Source organism: Pleurodeles waltl, chromosome 2_1, assembly GCF_031143425.1.
Source record: "Pleurodeles waltl isolate 20211129_DDA chromosome 2_1, aPleWal1.hap1.20221129, whole genome shotgun sequence".
NCBI lineage: Eukaryota > Metazoa > Chordata > Amphibia > Caudata > Salamandridae > Pleurodeles > Pleurodeles waltl.
The window spans coordinates 10007120-10031605 of record NC_090438.1 but is presented as its reverse complement, the minus strand read 5'-3'; the positions used below and the strand labels follow the sequence as shown (position 1 = coordinate 10031605).

General features: G+C 53.2%; 1 protein-coding gene across 1 annotated transcript in view; it reads right to left on the bottom strand.

Annotated features, from left to right (window-relative positions):
• The window catches only part of LOC138270102 (uncharacterized), a 76897-nt gene extending 52676 nt beyond the window's left edge, over nt 1-24221 (bottom strand). Inside the window, exon 1 of the mRNA XM_069218845.1 lies at nt 23801-24221. Coding sequence (XP_069074946.1) covers nt 23801-24205 — 405 coding nt within the window. The 5' untranslated portion in view covers nt 24206-24221. The remainder of the gene's footprint in view (nt 1-23800) is intronic.
• Between the last annotated feature and the right edge of the window lie 265 nt (nt 24222-24486).

Genomic DNA, 24486 nt, shown 5'->3' with positions numbered 1-24486 from the left:
GCTGTGTGTGTGCATATAGACTAAAGTCCCTTGCTGTGTGTGTACATATACAATAAGGTTACTTGCTGTGGGTGTGCATATACAATAAGGTCCCTTGCTATGTGTGTGCATATACAGTAAGGTCCCTTGCTGTGTGTGTGCATATACAATAAGGTACTTTGCTATGTGTGTGCATATACAATAAGGTCCCGTGCTGTTTGTGTGCATATACAATAAGGTACCTTGCTATGTGTGTGCATATACTTGTGCTATGTGCATGCATATACAATAAGGTCCCTTGTTATGTGTGTGCATATACAATAAGGTCCCTTGCTATGTGTGTGCTTATACAATAAGGATCCTTTCCTATGTGTGTGCCTATAGAATAAGGTTCCTTGCTGTGTGTGCATATACAATAAGGTCCCTTGCTATGAGTGTGTGCATATACAATAAGGTCTTTTGCACACACAGGGCACGCAGTTTTATTGTATCTGCAAACACACACAGCAAGGGGCCTTATTGTATATGCATACACATAGCATGAGACCTTATTGTATAAACACACACACAGAAAGGTCCTTGAAGTATGTGCTCACACACATAGCAAGGGTCCTTCTTCTATATGCACACACATAGCCTTGCTATGTGTGTGTGTGCATATACAATAAGGTCCCTTTATGTGTTTGTGTCTATACAATATACAAGAAGGTCCCTTTCTGAGTGTGTGCATATACGTGTGCTTATGTGTGCCTTGCTATGTGTGTGTGTGTGCATGTACAATAAGGTCCCTTGCTGTGTGTTTGCATATACATGTTCTTATATAATAAGGTCCCTTGCTACGTGTGTTCAGATAAAATAAGGTCCCCTTTCTGTGTGTGCATATACAATAAGGTCCCTTGCTGGGTGTGTGCATATACAAGAAGGTCCCTTGCTATGTGTGTGTGCATATAAAATAAGGTCCCTTGCCCTCTGTGTGTATATACAATAAGGCACCTTGCTTTGTGTTTGGTTATACAATAAGGTCCAATGCTATGTGTGTGCATATAGAATAAGCTCCCATGTTGTGTGTGTGCATGTAGATTAAGGTCCCTTGCTGTTTGTGCATATACAATACGGTCCCTTGCTATGAGTGTGTGCTTATACAATAAGGTCTCTTGCACACACAGGGCACACAGTCTTATTGTATTTGCAAACACACACAGCAAGGGGCCTTATTGTATATGCACACACATAGCTTGAAACCTTATTGTAGAGACACACACACAGAAAGGACCTTGAAGTATGTGCTTACACACATAGCAAGGGACCTTATTCTATATGCACACACATAGCCTTGCTATGTGTGTGCACATACAATAAGGTCCCTTTATGTGTGTGTGTCTATACAATATACTTTAAGGTCACTTGCTGTATGTGTGCATATACGTGTGCTTTGTGTGTGCATATATAATAAGGTCGCTTGCTATGTGTGTTCAGATACAATAAGGTCCCCTTTCTGTCTGTGCATATACAATAAGGTCCCTTGCTGTGTGTCTGCATATACAATAAGGTCCCTTGCTCTCTGTGTGCATATACAATAAGGTCCCTTGATATGTGTGTACATATACAATAAGGTCCCTTGCTGTGAGTGTGCATATACAATAAGGTTCCTTTCCTATGTGTGTGCATATAGAATAATGTCCCTTGCTGTGTGTGCATATAGAATACGGTTCCCTGCTATGAGTGTGTGCATATACAATAAGGTCCCTTGCACACACAGGGCACGCAGTCTTATCGTATATGCAAACACACAAAGCAAGGGGCCTTATTGTATATGCACACACGTAGCATGAGACGTTATTGTATAAACACACACACAGAAAGGACCTTAATGCATGTGATCACACACATAACAAGGGACCTTATTCTATATGCACACACACAAAGCCTTCCTATGTGTGTGTGTGCATATACAATAAGGTCCCTTGAGGTGTGTGTGTCTATACAATGTACAATAAGGTCCCTTGCTGTGTGTGTGCATATACGTGTGCTTTGTGTGTGCATATATAATAAGGTCCCTTGCCATATGTGTTCAGATACAATAAGGTCCCCTTTCTGTGTGTGCATATACAATAAGGTCCTTTGCTGTGTGTGTGCATATACAAAAAGGTCCCTTGCTATCTATGTGCATATACAATAAGGTCCCAGGCTGTCTGTATGAATATACAATAAGGTACCTTGCTATGTGTATGCTTATACAATAAGGTCCCTTGCTATGTGTTTGAATATAGAATAATGTCCCATGTTGTGTGTGTGCATATACAATGAGGTCCCTTGCTGTGTGTGCATATACAATAAGGTGTCTTGCTGTGTGTGTGTGCATATACAATAAGACCCCTTCCTGTGTGTGCAATACAATAAGTTCCTTTGCCCTGTGTGTGCCTATACTGTGTGCTATGTATGTGCATATACAATATGGTTTCTTGCTGTGTGTGTGTGCATATACTTGTGCTATGTGTATGTTTATACAATAAGGTCCCTTGCTATGTGTGTGCATATACAGTAAGGTCCCTTGCTGTGTGTATACATATACAATACGGCCCCATGTTGTGTGTGTGCATATATAATAAGGTCCCTTGCTGTGTGTGTGTGCACATAGACTAAGGTCCCTTGCTGTGTGTGTACATATACAATAAGGTCCCTTGCTGTGTGTGTGTGCATATACAATAAGGTCCTTTGCTGTGTGTATATATACAATGAGGCCCCATGTTGTGTGTGTGCAAATACAATAAGGTCCCTTGCTGTGTGTGTGTATATATACAATAAGGGAACTTGCTGTGAGTGTGCATATACAATAAGGTCCCTTGCTATGAGTGTGTGCAAATACAATAAGGTCCCTTGCACACACAGGGCACACAGTTTTATTGAATATGCAAACACACACAGCAAGGGTCTGTATTGTATATGCGCACAGGTAGCATGAGACCTTATTGTATAGACACACACACAGAAAGGACCTTAATGTATGTGCTCACACATGGGAAGGGACCTTATTCTATATGCACACACACAAAGCCTTGGTATGTGTGCGTGTGTGCATATACAATAAGGTACCTTGCTTTGTGAGTGTCTATACAAAATACAATAATGTCCCTTGCTGCGTGTGTGCATATATGTGTGCTTTGTGTGTGCATATATAATAAGGTCCCTTGCTATGTGTGTTCAGATACAATAACGTCCCCTTTCTGGGTGTGCATATACAATAAGGACCCTTGCTGTGTGTGTGCATATGCAATAAGGTCCCATGCTGTCTGCGTGCATATACAATAAGGTCCCTTGTACACACAGGGCACACAGTCTTGTTGTAAATGAAAACACACATAGCAAGGGGCCTTATTCTATATCCACATACATAGCAAGAGACCTTATTGTATAGACACACTCATAGAAAGGACCTTGAAGTATGTGCTCACACACATAGCAAGGGACCTTATTCTACATGCACACACATAGCTTTGCTATGTGTGTGTGCATATACAAAAGGTCTCTTTCTGTGTGTGTGTCTATACAATATACAATGAGGTCCCTTGCTGTGTGTGTGCATATATGTGTGCTTTGTGTGTTCATGCATAATAAGGTCCCTTGCTATGTGTGTTCAGATACCATAAGGTCCCCTTTCTTTGTGAGAATATACAATTAGGTCCCCTACTGTCTGTGTGAATATAAAATAAGGTCTCTTTCTATGTGTGTGCATATAGAATAAGGTCCCTTGCTGTGTGTGTGCATATACAATAAGGCGCCATGTTGTGTGTGTGCATATACAATAAGGTCCCTTGCTCTCTGTGTGCTTATACAATAAGGTACCTTGCTGTGGGTGTGCAGATACTTGTGCTATGTGTTTGCATATACAATAAGGTCCCTTGCTGTGTGTGCATCTACAATAAGGTCCCTTGCTGTGTGTGTGCATATATTTTAAGATCCCTTGCTATATGTGTGCAAATACAATAAGGTTCCTTCCCTATGTGTGTGCATATAGAATAAGGTCCCTTGCTATGTGTGTGCATATAGAATAAGGTCCCTTGCTATGTGTGTGTGTGCACCTAGAATGATGTCCCTTGCTATGTGTGTGCATATAGAATAAGGTCCTTTGCTGTGTGTGTGCATATACAATAAGGCCCCTTGCTGTGTGTGTGTATATAGAATAAGGTCCCTTGCTATGTGTGTGCATATACAATAAGGCCCCATGTCATGTGTGTGTGCATATACAATAAGGCCCTGTGTTGCTTTTTTGTATATAGAATAAGGCCCCTTGTTCTGTGTGCACATAGAATAAGGTCCCTTGATATGTGTGTGCATATACAATAGGGCCCCTTGCTGTGTGTGCATATAGAATAAGGTCCCTTGCTATGTGTGTGCATATACAATAAGGCCCCGTGTTGTGTATGTGCATATAGAATAAGGTCCCTTGCTGTGTGTGTGCATATAGAATAAGGTCCCTTGCTATGTGTGTGCATAAAGAATAAGGCCGCTTGCTGTGTGTGTGCTTATACTATAAGGTACCTTGAGAACCTGTTGTAAGGTACATTAAGGTTTGACTGTCCTTGCATGTGCTGTATACGTTCTCTCTTCTGGACTAAAAAAAACAAACCAGTGTTAGAAGTGGGATTTCAGGTTGGCTAGGGTATGCACCTCAGCCAGGCAGAACTTACCCCCTCTAGTCAGGGCAAGGGAGTTACACGTCCAAGATAACCCCTGCTCACCCCCTTGGTAGCTTGGCACGAGCAGTCAGGCCTATCCCAGAGGCAATGTGCAAAGCGTTTGCACAACACACACAACATACGTGACGCACTATCCTCACCACAAAGGAAACACAATACCAGATTATATGAAAATATACTGTATTGTACACAAAACCATTATTAGACCACACATCACATATCAGTACTATCCTGCTACCTTAGCAGTTGTCAGAACGTTACACATTACTTACTCTGCAAACTAGCAGTAGTCACATATAGCACACAGGTTACTCAGTATTCTGCAACATAAGCAGTAGTCAGGAAACATGTTATTACACCAAAACACTTGTCATAAGAATATCATAAACGCCCATAGTAGGAACATTAGAAAACATATGGCAAGTTAGAAAAACATATTAGCATGTCATGCCCATAAAACAAACATTTGCATACACATATGAAGGCATCATAAACAGGTAGGCAACATATAAATTAGCAAAGTCTTTAGAAAGAACTTAGATTATATATATATTGGTCCTTTAGGGTATACCTGTGAAAGATGAAGGCACCTCCAGCGCCTAGAAGATGAAGAAAAATGGGGCCTCTGGCGCTCCTCTGCGCAAAACGGGGGCCTCTCTTATCCCTTGGCCAGAGGAGGGCAGTACGCACCTCCTCTCTTTTGTGGACAGGCCCCTCCGGGGACCTGTGACCACTAGGGGCTCCCCCGGGCCTCAACCGGGCCTCAACCGGCCCTCACGAGGGGGGACAAAATCAGGGAAATGTTTTTCAGTGAAGGAGGGGGGCGCCACGCACCCCCTCCGTTTTCAGGGCGGACCCCTCCTTGGGCCTGCAGTTGCTAGGGCCCCCCCCGGGCCTCCACTGACCCTTCCACGCAGGGGGGGCACCACAAAAGCCCAGAGCACCAAACACTAGGCCCGGTGGTGCGGAGAGCCTCCTATGAGGCTTCCACCCGCTCTGCTAATGAGGTTGACCGGGCCCCTCCTGAGGCCAGTGATCTGGGCGCGGCCCACACAAGGGTTTTGGAGGGGCAGGGAGCCTCGGATAAGGCGTCCCTCCCTGCCCGACTTCAAGTTGCACACCGACGGCAGGCACCCAAGTAGGTGCCTGCTTATGCCATGGGGGCGCTTCTTAGAGCGTGCTTCACCCCTGGGGCATGGTAGGAGCGCCAAGACATTTGATTATTCTGTACATTTTATGGTAGACTTTCCTCAAGAACCCCTAAAAATAATAGCTTGTGCAGACGATTTAAATATTATGGATATTCATTCTAAACATCTACATTTCTCTTCTGTTGATGTTCACTGCCTGCTCTTTCCAAGTAGTCTCCAAGGATTCAAAAGTTACACAGTCTAAGAAAGTCAAGGCTGAAGGTAGTGACACCCTTGTTGGGCACTTCTCGAGCAGGTTCTCACTGCTTCTTTCTGAGACCACCGCTCTCATAGCCGGGTGGGACAGGTCTCGCAGTGACAGTGCTCCATGTGTTCAGTGGAACAGACTCAGGTCTGACTCAGAGATTGGCGGATGGGTACTCCTTCACAAACGTGACACATACTCCTGTCTACCTTCCGCCTAATGCGTTAGGATATAATGAGTTGTAACACAACTGTAAACGCCTTATTACTACTGTATTAAAGCATAATTAGTTTTAATTTGTAAATGCCTTAAAACTAATGCATTGGGATATATGACTTGCAATACAATTGTAAACACCTTATTACTAATGCATTACAATATAATGACTTGTAATACAATTGTAAACGCCTTATTACTAATGCATTCGAATATAATGACTTGTAAAACAATTGTAAATATCTCATTGCTAATGCATTGGGACATAATGGGATGCTGGGCGAGACGAGTGTCCATCCTCCATCTCTAAATTAGGCCCTAATTCTGAACACGAGAAAAAATTATTTTGTTGATGGGTTTTGTGTGACCAGCATGGCTCCCATCCACTGGCCTCAAATCAAATCAAAATCAAATCATTAACATTTATAAAGCGCGCTACTCACCCGTGCAGGTCTCAAAGCGCTAGGGGAAAAAGGGGGGTTATCGCTGCTCGAACAGCCAGGTCTTTAGGAGTCTCCGGAAAGCGGAGTGGTCCTGGGTGGTCCTGAGGCTGGTGGGGAGGGAGTTCCAGGTCTTGGCCGCCAGGAAGGAGAACGATCTCCCACCCGCCGTGGAGCGGCGGATGCGAGGGACAGCAGCGAGTGCGAGGCCAGAGGAGCGGAGGAGGCGGGTGGGGACGTAGAAGCTGAGGCGTCTGTTGAGGTATTCCGGACCCTTGTCGTGGAGGGCTTTGTGTGAGTGGGTGAGAAGTCGGAAGGTGATCCTTTTGCTGACTGGGAGCCAATGCAGGTGTCTCAGGTGTGCGGAGATGTGGCTGCTGCGGGGTATGTCGAGGATGAGGCGGGCCGAGGCGTTCTGAATGCGTTGCAGGCGATTTTGGAGTTTGGCTGTGGTCCCGGCGTAGAGGGTGTTGCCGTGGTCCAGGCGGCTCGTGACGAGGGCGTGGGTCCCGTTTTTTCTGGTGTCGGCGGGGATCCAGCGGAAGATCTTGCGGAGCATGCGGAGGGTGAGGAAGCAGGCGGAAGACACGGCGTTGACTTGCTTGGTCATGGTGAGAAGAGGGTCCAAGATGAAGCAGAGGTTGCGGGCGTGGTCTGTGGAGGTCTGTGCGGTGCCGAGGGCCGTGGGCCACCAGGAGTCGTCCCAGGCGGACGGGGTGTTGCCGAGGATGAGGACTTCCGTTTTTTCAGAGTTCAGCTTTAGGCGGCTGAGCCTCATCCAATCTGCGACGTCCTTCATACCCTCTTGTAGGTTGGTCTTGGCGCTGGCGGGGTCCTTGGTGAGGGAGAGTATAAGTTGGGTGTCGTCGGCGTAGGAGGTGATGATGATGTCGTGCTTGCGTACGATATTGGCGAGGGGGCTCATGTAGACATTGAAGAGTGTCGGGCTGAGTGATGAGCCTTGGGGAACGCCGCAGATGATCTCGGTGGGTTCTGAGCGAAACGGAGGGAGGTAAACTCTTTGGGAACGGTTTGAGAGAAAGGAGGCGATCCAGTCCAGGGCCTGGCCTTGGATTCCGGTGGAGCGGAGGCAGGTGATTAGGGTGCGGTGACAGACGGTGTCAAAGGCAGCCGAGAGGTCGAGCAGAATGAGGGCGACTGTTTCACCGTTGTCCATCAGGGTTCTGATGTCGTCAGTGACTGAGATGAGGGCGGTTTCAGTGCTGTGGTTGGTTCGGAATCCGGTTTGTGAGGGGTCGAGCAGGTTGTTGTCTTCCAGGAAGGTGGTCAGCTGTTTGTTGACGGTCTTCTCTATTACTTTGGCTGGGAAAGGCAGAAGAGAGATAGATGGGGCGGAAGTTTTTTAGGTCGCTCGGGTCAGCCGTAGGTTTCTTTAGTAGGGCGTTGACTTCGGCGTGTTTCCAGCATTTGGGGAAGGTAGCAGAAGAAAAAGAAGAGTTGATGACGGTCTGGAGGTGCGGGGCAATGATGTCGTCGGCTTTGTTAAAGATGAAGTGCGGGCAGGGGTCCGAAGGGGCGCCGGAGTGGATAGAGTTCATGATGGATTTGGTTTCTTCCGTGTTGATGTGGGACCAGTTGTTGAGGGTGATGGCCGTGGATGCCGGTTCGGTGGTGTTTGGTTGGGTCTGGTGTCCGAAGCTGTCGTGGAGGTCGCTAATCTTGCGATGGAAGAAAGTTGCGAGGGATTCGCACAGATCCTGTGAGGGCGTGACGGCGCTGGCATTGGCGCTGGGATTGGAGAACTCCTTGACGATGCTGAAGAGTTCTCTGCTGTTGTGTCTGTTTTTGTCCAGTCTGTCGGTGAAAAGGTTCCTTTTGGCAGCGCGAATCAGGTGGTGGTGTTCGCGGGTAGCGTTCTTGAGGGCGGTCATGTTGTCAGCGGTGTGGTCCTTGCGCCAGGCTTTCTCAAGGGCGCAACAAGTTTTCTTTGATTCTTTGAGGGTGTCAGAGAACCAGAGAGGTTTTTTGGTGTTGGTCTGTCGATGCGAGCGTTTGAGGGGAGCAAGGATGTCTGCGCAGTTGGAGATCCAGTTTGTGAGGTTGAGGGCTGCGTTGTTGGGGTCGGTGGTGAGGGTGGGTTGGTTGGCGGCGAGTGCGGAGAAGAGTTGCTCTTCGGGGATCTTGTTCCACTGTCGACGAGGGATGGGTTGGGTGCGGAGGTGGCGGGTCTCGCGTCGGAATGTGAAGTGGACGCAGCTGTGGTCGGTCCAGTGTAGGGCGGAGGCGTGGCTGAAGAAGACGTGTTTGCTGGCGGAGAAGATGGGGTCAAGCGAGTGTTCGACGATGTGGGTGGCGGTGTTCACCAGTTGTTTGAGGCCGAGGTTGGCGAGGTTGTCGAGCAGGGTGGTGGTGTTGGGGTCGTTGTTTTGTTCCAGATGGAAGTTGAGGTCACCTAGGAGGATGTAGTCCGGCGAGGCGAGGGCGTGCGGGGAGATGAAGTCGGCGATGGCGTCGCTGAAAGGGGCGCGTGGCCCGGGAGGACGGTAGACGAGGGATCCTCTGAGGGTGGTCCTCGGATCGGTGCGAATCTGAAAATGCAGGTGTTCAGCGGCGAGAGGGGTGTCTTCGGTGGAGGTGGTGACGCTGATGGAGTCTTTGAAGACGATGGCGATACCTCCTCCTACCTGGTTGGTGCGGTCTTTTCTGGAGATCTTGTAGCCTTCGGGGATGGCAGTGGCGATGTCAGGAGCCGAGGAGGCGTTCATCCAGGTCTCCGTGATGAAGGCGACGTCCGGTGCTATGGAGTCCAGGAGGTCCCAGAGTTCAACGGCGTGTTTGTGGACGGAGCGAGCGTTGACTAGGATGCACTTAAGGTGGTTGATGGCGCGTGGGCTTGTGGTCGTGGTTGTTGCGTGGTGGAAGGTGCGTTTGCAGGAGTTGCAGGCGAAGGGTCCATGGGTGCGTTTGGGGTGAGCTTGGAAGCAAGTGTTGGAGCGTCCTGGGTTGAGGGCGTGGAGGGTGGTGGGGTCGTAGCGGGTCAGCTGGGCTTGGGAGAGCTGGGGACCAGGGGTCGTGGCGCTGGGCGCGGGACAGGCGCGGACGGGCGCAGACGGGCTTGCCTCTGGTGCGCCTCCGGCGCGACAGTGGCGCGCCCGCTGCACGGTCGCACAGCGGCCGCCATATGAGGGAGGAGGGGGGGAGGGGTCAGGTGGGGGCGAATGGGAGCTGGGGGGCGGGGGCGTGCAGGAGGTCACGGCGGGAAAGCGCAAGGGAGGGGGGACAGGTAGAGTGAGAAGAGCTGGGGGAGGGGGGTTTAAGGGTGGAGGGGGTGAGTGTTAGGAGGTGTAGGAGATAAGGGAGAAAGATAGGAGTAGGGTTGAGAAGATAGGGGAGGGGGGGTTGTAGAGGTGGGTGAGGGTGAGAGGTAGAGTGAGAGGATAGGAAGATAGGTAATAGAGGGGGTGAGGGAGGGGGGGAGAGATAGAGAAATAGATAGAGAAAATAGATAGATAGGGAAATCGATAGATAGGGAAATAGATAGAGAGATAGGAAGATAGGAGGAGGTGGAGAGTGAGGGAGTTAGATAGTGGGACAGAGAGATAGAGAGATAGGTAGGTAGGAGGAGTGAGGGAGGTAGATAGTGAACGGGTTAGATAGGGGAGATAGAGAGGGGGATGCGAGTGGGGGAGGGGTTGAGGCAGGAGCAGGAGGGCAGGTGCGGGGAGAAGAGGACGGAGGAGGCAGAAGAGCCGAAGGCAGAAGACAAGAAGAACAGAAGACAAGAAGAACAGAAGAACAGAAGAACAGAAGACCGGAAGGAGAGAGGAAAGGAAGATCAGAAGACCGGAAGGAGAGAAGAAAGGAAGACCGGAAGAACACAGAAGAACACAGAAGAACACAGAAGAACATACAGAAAACGAAGAACAGAGGGCAGAAGACCACAGAAGAAGATGAGGAAGAAGAGACGAAGAGTGAAGACGGGGGAAAGAAGAGTACAGAAGAAGATTACAGACGAGGAGCGAGGAGGAAGAACAGAAGAACAGAGAAGAAGAAAAGAAGAAAAGAAGCAGGAGCAGGAGAGAGGGTGAGTAGCGCGGGGCAGAGCAAGGTGCTGGGAGGGGTGGGTACTTACTGTGAGGTGGATCTCAGGAACTCAGGAACCTGGAGGAGCTGCAGCGGCAAGGGTCGAGGGTCAAGGGTCGCTACCACTGTCGCGCAGCGACCGCCATATGAGGTGGGGGGGGGGAGGGGTCAGGTGGGGGCGAATGGGAGCTGGGGGGCGGTGGAGTGCAAGAGGTCGCGGCGGGAAACCGCGAGGGAGGGGGGGGACAGGTAGAGTGAGAAGAGCTGGGGGAGGGGGGTTTAAGGGTGGAGGGGGGTGAGTGTTAGGAGGTTTAGGAGATAAGGGAGAAAGATAGGAGTAGGGTTGAGAAGATAGGGGAGGGGGGGTTGTAGAGGTGGGTGAGGGTGAGAGGTAGAGTGAGAGTGAGAGGATAGGAAGTTAGGTAATAGAGGGGGTGAGGGAGGGGGGGAGAGATAGAGAAATAGATAGAGAAAATAGATAGATAGGGAAATAGATAGAGAGATAGGAAGATAGGAGGAGGTGGAGAGTGAGGGAGTTAGATAGTGGGATAGAGAGATAGAGAGATAGGTAGATAGGAGGAGTGAGGGAGGTAGATAGTGAACGGGTTAGATAGGGGAGATAGAGAGGGGGATGCGAGTGGGGGAGGGGGATGAGGCAGGAGCAGGAGGGCAGGCGCAGGGAGAAGAGGACGGAGGAGGCAGAAGAGCCGAAGGCAGAAGACAAGAAGAACAGAAGACAAGAAGAACAGAAGAACAGAAGAACAGAAGAACAGAAGACCGGAAGGAGAGAAGAAAGGAAGATCAGAAGACCGGAAGGAGAGAAGAAAGGAAGACCGGAAGAACACAGAAGAACACAGAAGAACACAGAAGAAGATACAGAAAATGAAGAACAGAGGGCAGAAGACCACAGAAGAAGATGAGGAAGAAGAGAAGAAGACTGAAGACGGGGGAAAGAAGAGTACAGAAGAAGATTACAGACGAGGAGCGAGGAGGAAGAACAGAAGAACAGAGAAGAAGAAAAGAAGAAAAGAAGCAGGAGCAGGAGAGAGGGTGAGTAGCGCGGGGCAGAGCGAGGGGCTGGGAGGGGGGGGTACTTACTGTGAGGTGGGTCTCAGGAACTCAGGAACCTGGAGGAGCTGCAGCGGCAAGGGTCGAGGGTCAAGGGTCGCTACCACTGTCGCGCAGCGACCGCCATATGAGGTGGGGGGGGAGGGGTCAGGTGGGGGCGAATGGGAGCTGGGGGGCGGGGCGTGCAGGAGGTCGCGGCGGGAAACCGCGAGGGAGGGGGGGGGACAGGTAGAGTGAGAAGAGCTGGGGGAGGGGCGTTTAAGGGTGGAGGGGGGTGAGTGTTAGGAGGCTTAGGAGATAAGGGAGAAAGATAGGAGTAGGGTTGAGAAGATAGGGGAGGGGGGTTGTAGAGGTGGGTGAGGGTGAGAGGTAGAGTGAGAGGATAGGAAGATAGGTAATAGAGGGGGTGAGGGAGGGGGGGAGAGATAGAGAAATAGATAGAGAAAATAGATAGATAGGGAAATAGATAGAGAGATAGGAAGATAGGAGGAGGTGGAGAGTGAGGGAGTTAGATAGTGGGATAGAGAGATAGAGAGATAGGTAGATAGGAGGAGTGAGGGAGGGAGATAGTGAACGGGTTAGATAGGGGAGATAGAGAGGGGGATGCAAATGGGATGAGGCAGGAGCAGGAGGGCAGGCGCGGGGAGAAGAGGACGGAGGAGGCAGAAGAGCCGAAGGCAGAAGACAAGAAGAACAGAAGACAAGAAGAACAGAAGAACAGAAGAACAGAAGAACAGAAGAACAGAAGACCGGAAGGAGAGAAGAAAGGAAGATCAGAAGACCGGAAGGAGAGAAGAAAGGAAGACCGGAAGAACACAGAAGAACACAGAAGAACACAGAAGAACACAGAAGAAGATACAGAAAACGAAGAACAGAGGGCAGAAGACCACAGAAGAAGATGAGGAAGAAGAGAAGAAGAGTGAAGACGGGGGAAAGAAGAGTACAGAAGAAGATTACAGACGAGGGGCGAGGAGGAAGAACAGAAGAACAGAGAAGAAGAAAAGAAGAAAAGAAGCAGGAGAGAGGGTGAGTAGCGCGGGGCAGAGCGAGGGGCTGGGAGGGGGGGGTACTTACTGTGAGGTGGGTCTCAGGAACTCAGGAACCTGGAGGGGCTGCAGCGGCAGGGGGAGCGACCTACCCTTGGGTCAAGTACATATCTCACTGAGAGCTGATCTCAGTTCTACTGGGTACCATCTTTGACTCCCATTTTGAGGCAAGCCTCCCACTCTGCTAACCACAGACTATGGCCCTAATTTACTTGAGCTGTGCACTGTTGTAAAGTAACACAACGTCACAAAAAAGGATGCACGTTGCTAGTTCCCAGTCCAAAATGTATTTCCTGTGAAAAGGTGTGTATTTTTTGGAACAAATTCCCTTTTTCTTTGCTCTGGAAATGCTTTGAAGGGCACAGATGGTGCTCTCCTTGCAGAAGCCAGTCTACTCCGGTTCAGGGAACCCCCAGTTCCTGCTGTGGCATGAAACTGGACAAAGGAAAAGGGAGTGACCACTCCCTTGTCCATCACCACCCCAGGGGTGGTGCCCAGAGATCCTCCAGTCTGTCCCAGACCTCTGCCATTTTGAATGCAGAGGTGTGAGGGCACAATGGAGGCCTCTGAGTGGCCAGTGCCCGGCAGGTGACGTCAGAGACCCCTCCTGATAGGTGCATACCTGGTTAGGTGGCCAATCCTCCTCTGAGAGCTCTTTAGGGTCTCTCCTGTGGATTTCTCTCCAGATAACGAATGCAAGAGCTCACCAGAGTTCCTCTGCATCTCCCTCTTTGACTTCTGCCAAGGATCGACCGCTGACTGCTCCAGGACGCCTGACAAACTGCAATAAAGTAGCAAGACGACTACCAGCAACATTGTAGTGCCTAATACTGCTGGCTTTCTTGACTGTTTCCTGATGGTGCATGCTCTGAGGGCTGTCTGCCTCCACCCTGCACTGGAAGCCAAGAAGAAATCTCCCGTGGGTCAACGGAATCTTCACCCTGCTAACGTAGGCACCAAACTTCGGCTCCACCGTTCCTCTGGGTGCCCTCTCATATTGACAAGTGTGGTCCCTGGAACACAGGAGCTGGATCCAAGTGACCCCGACAGTCCAGTGGTCCTCCTGTCCAAATATGGTGGAGGTAAGTCCTTGCCTCCCCACGCCAGACAGTAATCCTTTGTACTGCATGAACTGTAGCTGCTAGGTCTTCTGTGCACTCTTGCAAGGAATCCTACGTGCACAGCATAGCCCAGGTCCCCAGCACTCCGTCCTGCATTGCTCAACTTGCTGAGTTGACCACCGACTCCGTGGGAACCTCCTTTGTAGTGTTGAGATGACCGCCATGCTCTGATGTTTTGAATGCCTGTTCAAGTGCTTCTGCAAGGTTCTGCCTGCTTCTGCGTGGGCTCTCTGTACTGCTGAGCGCCACATCTGTCTCCTCCTCCAATGGGTGACCTCCTGGTCCTTCCTGGGCCCGGGCAGCACCCATTTTGTTCAACCATGACTCTTGCAGCTAGCAAGGCTTGTTTGTGATCTTTCTGCGTGAAAACATCCTCCAGCACGCCATGGTACATCTTCTGTGTAAAGGAGAAGTTCCTGGCACCTTCCGTTGTTGCAGAATCTTCAGCTTCTTCCACCCGGAGGCAGCCCTTTTGCACCTTCATCTGGGCTTTAGTGGGCTCCTGCGCTCCCTGGACACTTGCGTGACTCTTGGACTTGGTCCCCTTCCTTTACAGGTCCTCAGGTCCAGGAATCCGTCTTCAGTGCTTTGCAGTCAGTTGTTGTCCGTGCAGAATCCCCTATCACGACTTTACTGTCTTTCTGGGGTAGTAGGGTAACTTTACTCCTACTTTTCAGGGTCTTGGGGTGGGGTATCTTGGACACCCTTAGTGTTTTCTTTCACTCCCAGCGACCTTCTACACACTACACTAGGCCTCGGGCCCATTCGTGGTTCGCATTTCACCTTAGGAGAATATGGTTTGTGTTGCCCCTAGGCCTATTGCATCCTATTGTGTTCTACAGTGTTTGCACTACTTTTCTAACTGTTTACTTACCTGATTTTGGTTTGTGTGTATATTTTGTGAATATTACTTACCTCCTAAGGGAGTATATCCTCTGAAATACTTTTGGCACATTGTTACTAAAATAAAGTGACTCCGAGTATTGTGTTTTCTTATGATATAGTGCTATATGATGTAAGTGATATAGTAGGAGCTTTGCATGTCTCCTAGTTCAGCCTCAGCTGCTCTGCTATAGCTACCTCTATCAGCCTAAGCTGCTAGAACACTACTAATCTACTAATAAGGGATAACTGGACCTGGCACAGGGTGTAAGTACCACAAGGTACCCACTATAAGCCAGGCCATCCTCGTACAGGCAGCGGTACAGGGGGCAGTGGGGCAGTGCTGCAGCGGTACAGGGGGCAGTGGGACAGTGCTGCAGCGGTACAGGGGCAGTGGGACAGTGCTGCAGCAGTACAGGGGGCAGTGGGAGAGTGCTGCAGCGGTAGAGGGGCAGTGGGTCAGTGCTGCAGCGGTACAGGGGCAGTGGGAAAGTGCTGCAAATGTACAGGGGGCAGTGGGGCAGTGCTGCAACGGTACAGGGGCAGTGGGACAGTGCTGCAGTGGTAGAGGGGCAGTGGGACAGTCTGCAGCGGTACAGGGGGCAGTGGGACAGTGCTGCAGTGGTGAGGTGGTGCAGTGGGGCAGCGGTATAGGGGGCAGTGGGACAGTGCTGCTGCGGTAGAGGGGCAGTGGGACAGTGCTGCAGCAGTTCAGTGGTGCAGTAGGACAGTGCTGCAGCGGTAGAGGGGCAGTTGGACAGTGCTGCAGCAGTACAGGGGCAGTGGGACAGTGCTGCAGCGGTACAGGGGGCAGTTGGACAGTGCTGCAGCAGTACAGGGGGCAGTGGGAGAGTGCTGCAGTGGTAGAGGGGCAGTGGGACAGTGCTGCAGCGGTACAGGGGCAGTGGGAAAGTGCTGCAAAGGTACAGGGGGCAGTGGGGCAGTGCTGCAATGGTACAGGGGCAGTGGGACAGTGCTGAAGTGGTAGAGGGGCAGTGGGACAGTGCTGCAGCGGTACAGGGGGCAGTGGGACAGTGCTGCAGTGGTGAGGTGGTGCAGTGGGGCAGCGGTATAGGGGGCAGTGGGACAGTGCTGCAGCGGTACAGGGGCAGTGGGAGAGTGCTGCAGTGGTACAGGGGGCAGTGGGACAGTGCTGCAGCGGTACAGGGGCAGTGGGACAGTGCTGCAGCGGTACAGGGGGCAGTTGGACAGTGCTGCAGTGGTACAGGGGCAGTGGGACAGTGCTGCAGCGGTACAGGGGCAGTGGGACAGTGCTGCAGCGGTACAGGGGGCAGTGGGACAGTGCTGCAGTGGTGAGGTGGTGCAGTGGGGCAGCGGTATAGGGGGCAGTGGGACAGTGCTGCAGCGGTACAGGGGCAGTGGGACAGTGCTGCAACGGTACGGGGGCAGTGGGACAGTGCTGCAGTGGTAGAGGGGCAGTGGGACAGTGCTGCAGCGGTACAGGGACAGTGGGACAGTGCTGCAGCGGTTCAGTGGTGCAGTAGGACAGTGCTGCAGCGGTAGAGGGGCAGTTGGACAGTGCTGCAGCAGTACAGGGGCAGTGGGACAGTGCCGCAGCGGTACAGGGGGCAGTTGGACAGTGCCGCAGCGGTACAGGGGCAGTTGGACAGTGTTGCAGTGGTACAGGGGCAGTGGGACAGTGCTGCAGCGGTACAGGGGTCAGTGGGACAGTGCTGCAATGGTACGGGGCAGTGGGACAGTGCTGCAGTGGTACAGGGACAGTGGGAGAGTGCTGCAGTGGTTCAGTGGTGCAGTAGGACAGTGCTGCAGCGGTAGAGGGGCAGTTGGACAGTGCTGCAGCGGTATAGGGGCAGTGGGACAGTGCTGCAGCGGTACAGGGGGCAGTTGGACAGTGCTGCAGCCGTACAGGGGCAGTGGGACAGTGTTGCAGCGGTACAGGGGCAGTGGGACAGTGCCTCAACGGTACGGGGGCAGTGGGACAGTGCTGCAGTGGTACGGGGACAGTGGGAGAGTGCTGCAGTGGTTCAGTGGTGCAGTAGGACAGTGCTGCAGCGGTAGAGGGGCAGTTGGACCGTGCTGCAGCGGTACAGGGGCAGTGGGACAGTGCTGCAGCGGTACAGGGGGCAGTTGGACAGTGCTGCAGCGGTACAGGGGCAGTGGGACAGTGCTGCAGCGGTACAGGGCAGTGGGAGAGTGCTGCAGCGGTACAGGGGGCAGTGGGGCAGTGCTGCAGTGGTATAGGGGGCAGTGGGAGAGTGTTGCAGTGGTAGAGGGGCAGTGGGAGAGTGCTGCAGTGGTAGAGGGGCAGTGGGACAGTGCTGCAGCGGTACGGGGGCAGTGGGATAGTGCTGCAACAGTACAGGGGACAGTGGGACAGTGCTGCAGCGGTATAGGGGCAGTGGGATAGTTCTGCAGCAGTACAGGTGCAGTGAGAGAGTGCTGCAGCGGTACAGGGCGCAGTGGGGCAGTGCTGCAGCAGTACAGGGGGCAATGGGGCAGTGCTGCAGCGGTACAGGGGGCAGTGGGACAGTGCTGCAGCGGTACACGGGGCAGTGGGAGAGTGCTGCAGTGGTACAGGGGGCAGTGGGAGAGGGCAGCAGTTGTGCGTTGATGCAGTGGGGAGGGGGGAGGGGGGCAGTGGTGCTGTTGGGCAGTGGTGCTGTGGGGCAGTAATGCAGTGGTGAGGTCGTGCAGTGCTGCAGCGGTGCAGTGGGGCAGTGGGGCAGTGCTGCAGCGGTACAGGGGGCAGTGGGACAGTGCTGTAGCGGTACAGGGGCAATGGGACAGTGCTGCAGCGGTACAGGGGACAGTGGGACAGTGCTGTAGCGGTACACGGGGCAGTGGGAGAGTGCTGCAGTGGTACAGGGGGCAGTGGGAGAGGGCAGCAGTTGTGCGTTGATGCAGTGGGGAGGGGGGCAGTGGTGCTGTTGGGCAGTGGTGCTGTGGGGCAGTAATGCAGTGGTGAGGTCGTGCAGTGCTGCAGCGGTACATGGGGCAGTGGGACAGTGCTGCAGCGGTACAGGGGCAGTGGGACAGCGCTGCAGTGGTGCTGTGGGGCAGTGGGACAGTGCTGCAGCGGTACAGGGGGCAGTGGGACAGCGCTGCAGCGGTACAGGGGCAGTGGGACAGCGCTGCAGTGGTGCTGTGGGGCAGTGGGACAGTGCTGCAGCGGTACAGGGGCAGTGGGACAGTGCTGCAGCGGTACAGGGGCAGTGGGACAGCGCTGCAGTGGTGCTGTGGGGCAGTGGGACAGTGCTGCAGCGGTACAGGGGCAGTGGGACAGTGCTGCAGCGGTACAGGGGCAGTGGGACAGCGCTGCAGTGATGCTGTGGGGCAGTGGGACAGTGCTGCAGCGGTACAGGGGCAGTGGGACAGTGCTGCAGCGGTACAGGGGCAGTGGGACAGTGCTGCAGTGGTAGAGGGGCAGTGGGACAGTCTGCAGCGGTACAGGGGGCAGTGGGACAGTGCTGCAGTGGTGAGGTGGTGCAGTGGGGCAGCGGTATGGGGGCAGTGGGACAGTGCTGCTGCGGTACAGGGGCAGTGGGAGAGTGCTGCAGTGGTAGAGGGACAGTGGGAGAGTGCTGCAGTGGTAGAGGGGCAGTGGGACAGTGCTGCAGTGGTACGGGGGCAGTGGGATAGTGCTGCAACAGTACAGGGGACAGTGGGACAGTGCTGCAGCGGTATAGGGGCAGTGGGATAGTTCTGCAGCAGTACAGGTGCAGTGAGAGAGTGCTGCAGCGGTACAGGGCGCAGTGGGGCAGTGGTGCAGCAGTACAGGGGGCAATGGGGCAGTGCTGCAGCGGTACAGGGGGCAGTGGGACAGTGCTGCAGAGGTACACGGGGCAGTGGGAGAGTGCTGCAGTGGTACAGGGGGCAGTGGGAGAGGGCAGCAGTTGTGCGTTGATGCAGTGGGGAGGGGGGCAGTGGTGCTGTTGGGCAGTGGTGCTGTGGGGCAGTAATGCAGTGGTGAGGTCGTGCAGTGCTGCAGCGGTGCAGTGGGGCAGTGGGGCAGTGCTGCAGCGGTACAGGGGGCAGTGGGACAGTGCTGTAGCGGTACAGGGGCAATGGGACAGTGCTGCAGCGGTACAGGGGACAGTGGGACAGTGCTGTAGCGGTACACGGGGCAGTGGGAGAGTGCTGCAGTGGTACAGGGGGCAGTGGGAGAGGGCAGCAGTTGTGCGTTGATGCAGTGGGGAGGGGGGCAGTGGTGCTGTTGGGCAGTGGTGCTGTGGGGCAGTAATGCAGTGGTGAGGTCGTGCAGTGCTGCAGCGGTACAGGGGGCAGTGGGACAGTGCTGCAGCGGTACAGGGGCAGTGGGACAGCGCTGCAGTGGTGCTGTGGGGCAGTGGGACAGTGCTGCAGCGGTACAGGGGGCAGTGGGACAGTGCTGCAGCGGTACAGGGGCAGTGGGACAGCGCTGCAGTGGTGCTGTGGGGCAGTGGGGCAGTGCTGCAGCGGTACAGGGGCAGTGGGACAGTGCTGCAGCGGTACAGGGGCAGTGGGACAGCGCTGCAGTGGTGCTGTGGGGCAGTGGGACAGTGCTGCAGCGGTACAGGGGCAGTGGGACAGTGCTGCAGCGGTACAGGGGCAGTGGGACAGCGCTGCAGTGGTGCTGTGGGGCAGTGGGACAGTGCTGCAGCGGTACAGCGGCAGTGGGACAGTGCTGCAGCGGTACAGGGGCAGTGGGACAGCGCTGCAGTGGTGCTGTGGGGCAGTGGGACAGTGCTGCAGCGGTACAGGGGCAGTGGGACAGTGCTGCAGCGGTACAGGGGCAGTGGGACAGTGCTGCAGTGGTAGAGGGGCAGTGGGACAGTCTGCAGCGGTACAGGGGGCAGTGGGACAGTGCTGCAGTGGTGAGGTGGTGCAGTGGGGCAGCGGTATGGGGGCAGTAGGACAGTGCTGCTGCGGTACAGGGGCAGTGGGAGAGTGCTGCAGTGGTACAGGGGGCAGTGGGACAGTGCTGCAACGGTATGGGGGCAGTGGGACAGTGCTGCAGTGGTAGAGGGGCAGTGGGACAGTGCTGCAGCGGTACAGGGGCAGTGGGACAGTGCTGCAGCGGTTCAGTGGTGCAGTAGGACAGTGCTGCAGCGGTAGAGGGGCAGTTGGACAGTGCTGCAGCAGTACAGGGGCAGTGGGACAGTGCTGCAGCGGTACAGGGGGCAGTTGGACAGTGTTGCAGCAGTACAGGGTTCAGTGGGAGAGTGCTGCAGTGGTAGAGGGGCAGTGGGACAGTGCTGCAGCGGTACAGGGGCAGTGGGAAAGTGCTGCAGCGGTACACGGGGCAGTGGGAGAGTGCTGCAGTGGTACAGGGGGCAGTGGGAGAGGGCAGCAGTGGTGCTGTTGGGCAGTGGTGCTGTGGGGCAGTAATGCAGTGGTGAGGTCGTGCAGTGCTGCAGCGGTACAGGGGGCAGTGGGACAGTGCTGCAGCGGTACAGGGGCAGTGGGACAGTGCTGCAGTGGTGCTGTTGGGCAGTGGGACAGTGCTGCAGCGGTACACGGGGCAGTGGGACAGTGCTGCAGTGGTTCAGTGGTGCAGTGGGGCAGCGGTATGGGGCAGTGGGACAGCGCTGCAGTGGTGCTGTTGGGCAGTGGGACAGTGCTGCAGCGGTACAGGGGCAGTGGGACAGTGCTGCAGCGGTACACGGGGCAGTGGGACAGTGCTGCAGCGGTACAGGGGCAGTGGGACAGTGCTGCAGTGGTGCTGTGGGGCAGTGGGACAGTGCTGCAGCGGTACACGGGGCAGTGGGACAGTGCTGCAGCGGTACAGGGGCAGTGGGACAGTGCTGCAGCGGTACACGGGGCAGTGGGACAGTGCTGCAGCGGTACAGGGGCAGTGGGACAGCGCTGCAGCGGTACACGGGGCAGTGGGACAGTGCTGCAGCGGTACAGGGGCAGTGGGAGAGCGCTGCAGCGGTGCAGTGGGGCAGTGGGGCAGTGCTGCAGCGGTACAGGGGCAGTGGGACAGTGCTGCAGTGGTTCAGTGGTGCAGTGGGGCAGTGCTGCAGCGGTGCTGCCCCCTCAGACTTGGGTCTGTGAGGGGGTCTTCCAGTGGTTCCTTTCCCCACTAGACAGTCGTCTGCCAGACTTCGATGACATTTGGCCTGGTGCTGTTGTGCTCAGTCAGTCAATAAACTTCATTCGGCAGCAAAGCCATAAAAGACGACAACGCCACAAAAGCAGAGCATCAATAAAATGAGACCAACGCGCGATGCAAACTGGTAAAACATTCAATCCGGTTACAACAGCGCAACAGCCCTTCACTGGTCCGGCTCACCCGCTACCCTGAGGGAGGGAGGGAGATATGTAGCTCCTTGCAGCATGAGGAGTGACTTCGGTGCGCAAACACCGCAGGAAGGTCAGACTCAGCTGCCAATCTAGGTTCGCTGATCCGTGATATAAATGTTGAACTCGGGGGTATATGATTTAAAAGCTCCTGGCGCACCTTTGAGTCACATTAGTGTCATTTTCTTTATGCTAATGTGGTCCAACAAGGTCAGAATCACAGCGCCAGTTTGACAAAGTGGCGCAATGAACGCATTGTGACACTTTCTAACCCTCTGCGCTTCCTTATGCCTGCACCAAGCATAATGTATGCAAAGGAGGCGCTCCCCCATTAAGGGGGGGGCCGAAAAAACGTTGCAAAGGAAGCTAAAAGATTTCTTTGCATGATGTTTTTTCCGCACTTTTAACGCCTGCTCAGAGCAGGCATTAAACGGATGCATGTCATTGTCTATAATGGGTCTCAATGCGCTTTGCAGGATTAGAGTAAAACATTTTGAAGCTAATCCTGCAAAGCGCAAAACTGATGTAAAAAATGTTGCACATTACAAAGCGCTGCAAAACACTGCATGTTGCAAAGCACTGCTTTGTGTTCCTTAGCGCCAAGAAGGCGTTATATGGGTGGTACATGGGCGTTCTCATGCAACCACCCATGCCTTTTTGACACTAAACCCTATCCACCAACAGTAGTACACAGGGTTTAGCGCCAAAAATGAACAACACTGAAAAGCAGACATTAAAAGGAGAGGGCAGATGGGCTCAAGCAGGCCACAGAGAGCTGTGGTGGAGATGGAGAGAGGAGACGCATAATAAAGAGAGCTGTAAGGAATATGCAACATGGCAAGGGGAGCTGTGCAAGAGAGCTGTAAGGAGTGGAAATCATTGCAAGGGCAGTTGTGAAAAAGAGCTGTATGGGTGTGCCACATTGCAAGGGGAGCTGTACAAGAGAGCTGTAAGGAATGTAAAACACAGCAAGGGGAGCTGTGCAAGAGAGCTGTAAGGACTGTGCAACATGATAAGGGAGCTGTGCAAGAGAGCTGTAAGGAATGTGTTGCAGGGCAAGGGGATCTGTGCAAGAGAGCTATAAGGAGTGTGTAACAGAGCAAGGGGAGCTGTGCAAGAGAGGTGTAAGGACTGTGCAACATGATAAGGGAACTGTGCAAGAGAGCTGTAAGTAGTGTCGCCTAGTAGAATGTCCATCCTTGAACCAAACTTCTAATGTCACAATGTCACATGGGCCCATATTTATACTTTTTGACACAAATCCGCATTCGCACAGTTTTGCATCAAAAAGTACAGCGCCAGCTAGCGGCATTCCAAGACACCGGACGTGCACCATATGTATGGAATGGCGCTAGCCAGCTCTAAGGCCCTGTTAGTGTCCTTGTAAAGGATGCTAACAGGGCCAGGGAGGCGTAGGGGAAAGCGGGGCTTGTGCGCCATAATATGGCGCTACACTGTTTAGAGGCAAAAAAATCGCATCTAAGCAGTGTAGCACAATTTTCTGGCGCACAACCCCCATGGACATGGCTCCTGTCTTAGTAAAGACAGGAGCCATGCCCACCACCCCATTGGCCATGCCCAGGGGAAGATGTCCTCCAACCTGCGTTTAATTCCAGTCTCTCTTCCTTTTCCAGTGTCTGTCCACCATCATTCTTTCTTACGTTCTTCTTCCCTATACATCCTACCTGACACCCCCTGTCCCTTTCAGACGTTGTCATCACTCCTTTGTCCCTCACTGAACTTGGGTCACCTAGCAGCCATTGTCCGCCCCCACCAGCCCCATACTTCTACTGCCCCCTTAGAGCGTTTCTGTGGTCGGTCGGACAGCGCCGCGGTCGCCAGACAATTATGCGAGAATCACTGGAGAGGGGTTTTGGATCCGCCCACACCTAAGGAGCCAGGAGCACATGTTTTGATTGGACAGAAGTTGTTCTGCGTGTTCTGCCTCCACAAAGTGCTGCGTCCCTCCACCAGGGGAGAGAAGCTTTTTATTGATCCAGCTGCCTGAGCTTGAACTTTCAGGGGCGCACATGACATTGTAATGCTGTAAAAGTGTCTTAGGTAACTAGATAATGTATTGTATTTGTCTTTCTCTGGCAGCCGCACAGATGGGAGGAGGGCAGTCATTAACCTACATAGAGGTGTTGGTCTGGTTCAGCAGTGCAAACTTCACACAGCCCTTAAACCACAACCAACACTGCTCTTTGCTTGGTCAAAATTACATAAACAATTTACTTATAATGCTTCACTTTACCACACAACCTTCCTTTAAGCCAGACATATTGGCATTGCCAATGCTTGTTATGAGTTTGTATCTGTAGATAGGAAGCGAATATAGAATGAATCAGATTACATGGACTTCAGGTGCAGAGTCGACCTTCACTTAACCTGACAGAGCTGAGGGTCCACAGCTCCACCTCTTGCAGAGTATAAATGGAACAATGTTTACAAGAAGCATGTATATGTGTAAACAGGATGCATATAGGGGTGTCGCTCTCAGTGGTGTGGGGCGGGGGTGCAGCCTGCCCTGCCTCAGCTGCAGCTCACAGGCGCTCCCCTGGCTGCGGCCTTGCACAGTTTCCTCTATGGGGTGGTGGTGATGGGGTAGTGGGGTCAGGAACTACACACAGGGGGCATTGAAGAGATACCTTGTACTGCTGCAGTGCCTCCTCAATGGGGATCACAATGTGGCCCCGGTGCTCACGGGACCGGTCACAGACTGTGCACACCGCCTGCTGGTCGTCCTCACAGAACAGCTTCAGCTTCTCTTCGTGCCACGCACACACCTCCCCTGGGGCCCCTGGATTCACAGACAGCTGCTTGGCAATGCCCACCAGGTTGGTGAGCTGCAGATTCCTGCAGAGGTCTGTTCTTGTGCACTCTTTTCTGCACTGGGGGCATGTCGGAGCCCCCCCAGCAGCATTCTTCCAGAAGGTGGAGATGCAGACACTGCAGAAGTTGTGTCCACACTCTATGGTCACCGGGTCAGTGAAGTACTCCCAGCAGATGCAGCAGGTAACCTCGTTCTGCAGAGCAGAGAAGCGTGTAGCCATGGTGCTCCTGGCAGCCTCACCGCCTCAGTGCGCTCTACCTGAGGTGTGTGTTTACTTGTGCACTGCTTCAGGGAAGGGAGTGTCCTCGGCTCTACTTCCTTGTTGTCACTGCCTTGCTCCCTTGCTAAGTCTCCCTCTCTCTCTCCTCTGCTCACTCACATCCTGTGTAAAAACAGCTACAATCAGAACACCTTGGCTTAAAAATGATTAGCTATGGAATAAAGCAGCAGCCATTTGCAAAACACAAACGCTTACAAGAACACATTGGCACACAAAATATC